Consider the following 1,842-nt stretch of genomic DNA (forward strand, 5'->3'; position numbering starts at 1 on the left):
TGTGCCAGCAGTCTCCTTCAGCTTTTTATGCAGATTAAAATTGTCATGTTGGTTTTGCAGCTGTTCTAATTCTGAACATTCACGTTTAATCCATTCGTTCTTTGCTATTCTAATCTTTGTTCTTATGAGTCTTTGAATATCTTTGTACATTCCATCTGTTTTGTTCTTGTACTTTCGACGTTCATCCATTAACAACAATATCTCATCCGTCATCCATCTTTGCTTTTTGTTCTCTGCTTAATATCCTAACCTGTTTTGCATTGAATTTGATACAATGTTGGTTTTGTTATCTTTGTCCAAGATTGTATTGGTTCTTCTCCCGTATTCGGTATTATTGCTTGAATTTGTGTGTTGATTTCGTCACTCATCTCTGATTTTACTAGTGGATCCCTCATTCTTTCTAACGCCATCCGCCGCTTGTGGTTGGCTTTCTTTAACTGGATAAAGCAATTTGCATTACGGACACTAATATCACATGGTCAGAGGGAACATCGGCGCCAGGGTAGGTGCTGGCTCTTTTGATGGTTGAGCTGAACCTTTGGTTAATGAGGATGAAATCTATTTGGTTTCGTATTACATTGGCCGGTCGGTCCGCTGGAGATTTCCAGGTGTAGAGACGGCGAGAGTGAAGTTGAAACGCCGTATTTGTTATTTTTATGCCCTCTTCTTGGGAGAATTGCAGAAGTCGATCGTCCCGCTCGTTCCTTTCTCCAAGACCATAGGAACCAATAATTTCCTCAAATTTACCCCTTCCTATTTTGGCATTGAAGTCACCCATAATTATGTTGACGTCGTGTTTTTTAGTCAATTTGACTTCATCATAGAATCTTTCCACATCATAGTCCGGCGAATCTGCAGTTGGAGCGTATACCTGTATTATATTAAGATCACTTGGCTTGGCTCTGAGTTTTAATAAAGCAGTGCGATCCGGGTATGGAACAAAGTCCACTACAGATTTCAGTATTTCTCTTGTTATTATGATTCCCACACCTTTGCTGTGTTTTGGATCTTCATTACCAGAGTAAAAGAATACGCTGTTATCCACATTGCACTCTCCCACCCCAGGCCACCAGGTTTCTGCAACGCCTAGGATATCCAGACTAAGTCCATTTCTCGTGTGAGGTTTGCCAGTTTTCCATCCTCGAATAGGCTCCTTACATTCCATGTTCCGATCTTAATTGGTTTTCTCAAATTCGCTCTTTTGTTTGTTACATTTAAAGCCGTTCCCCCGGAGATCCGACTGGGGAACTATTTATAACTCCGGAAAATGTTGAATTAAATGTACTCATGTTATTGTCTTGGGAATTAATAATAAAGGTGGTATCCCGTTGCCTTCCTTTATGCCAAATCCTGGCTTGTGTATCGGCCGTCCATTCTGGGTCAGACGCCGTTTGCAACCGCCCAATCTGGGAACAGACATGCCGTTGTGCTTTTATATTGCCCCTAAAAGCATTAGTTGCCACTTGCGCCAGGTCCGCTGTACCGAAGTTCTTCTTCTCCGCCATTCCTGCCGGTGGGGTCTTCACCCGTATCCTTGAGCAAAGGGATTGCGTCATACCCCGCAATACTGGGTCCTCAGCAGAACTTAGCCACCGACTCCGCGGAGTCGGGCCCACCCCCGCGATTTGGACGCGCCTGCTGAGAATTACCTATGTGGATTCAGAGTAAGAGTCTCTGATTTCCAATAGGCCGGGTTAATGTTCGTGTATGATGCCACGAACAAAGGTTACACAACATAGAGAATAAATTAATTTAAAAAATCGTTGGCTTTATTACGAAAAGGCGTATCTCGATTTCTGCTACTTTTCAGGAGAACACTGTAGAAACACTGTAGTATTTCGA

General features: G+C 42.7%; 1 protein-coding gene across 1 annotated transcript; it reads right to left on the reverse strand.

Annotated features, from left to right (window-relative positions):
* Positions 1-433: 433 nt before the first annotated feature.
* On the reverse strand, positions 434-1,165 carry LOC115884100 (craniofacial development protein 2-like). The gene has a single exon (XM_030902589.1). The coding sequence runs from the start codon at positions 1,163-1,165 to the stop codon at positions 434-436; it is 732 nt and encodes a 243-aa protein (XP_030758449.1).
* Between the last annotated feature and the right edge of the window lie 677 nt (positions 1,166-1,842).

Source organism: Sitophilus oryzae, unplaced genomic scaffold (assembly GCF_002938485.1).
Source record: "Sitophilus oryzae breed Bouriz unplaced genomic scaffold, Soryzae_2.0 scaffold_2014_pilon_pilon, whole genome shotgun sequence".
Taxonomy (NCBI): Eukaryota; Metazoa; Arthropoda; class Insecta; order Coleoptera; family Curculionidae; genus Sitophilus; species Sitophilus oryzae.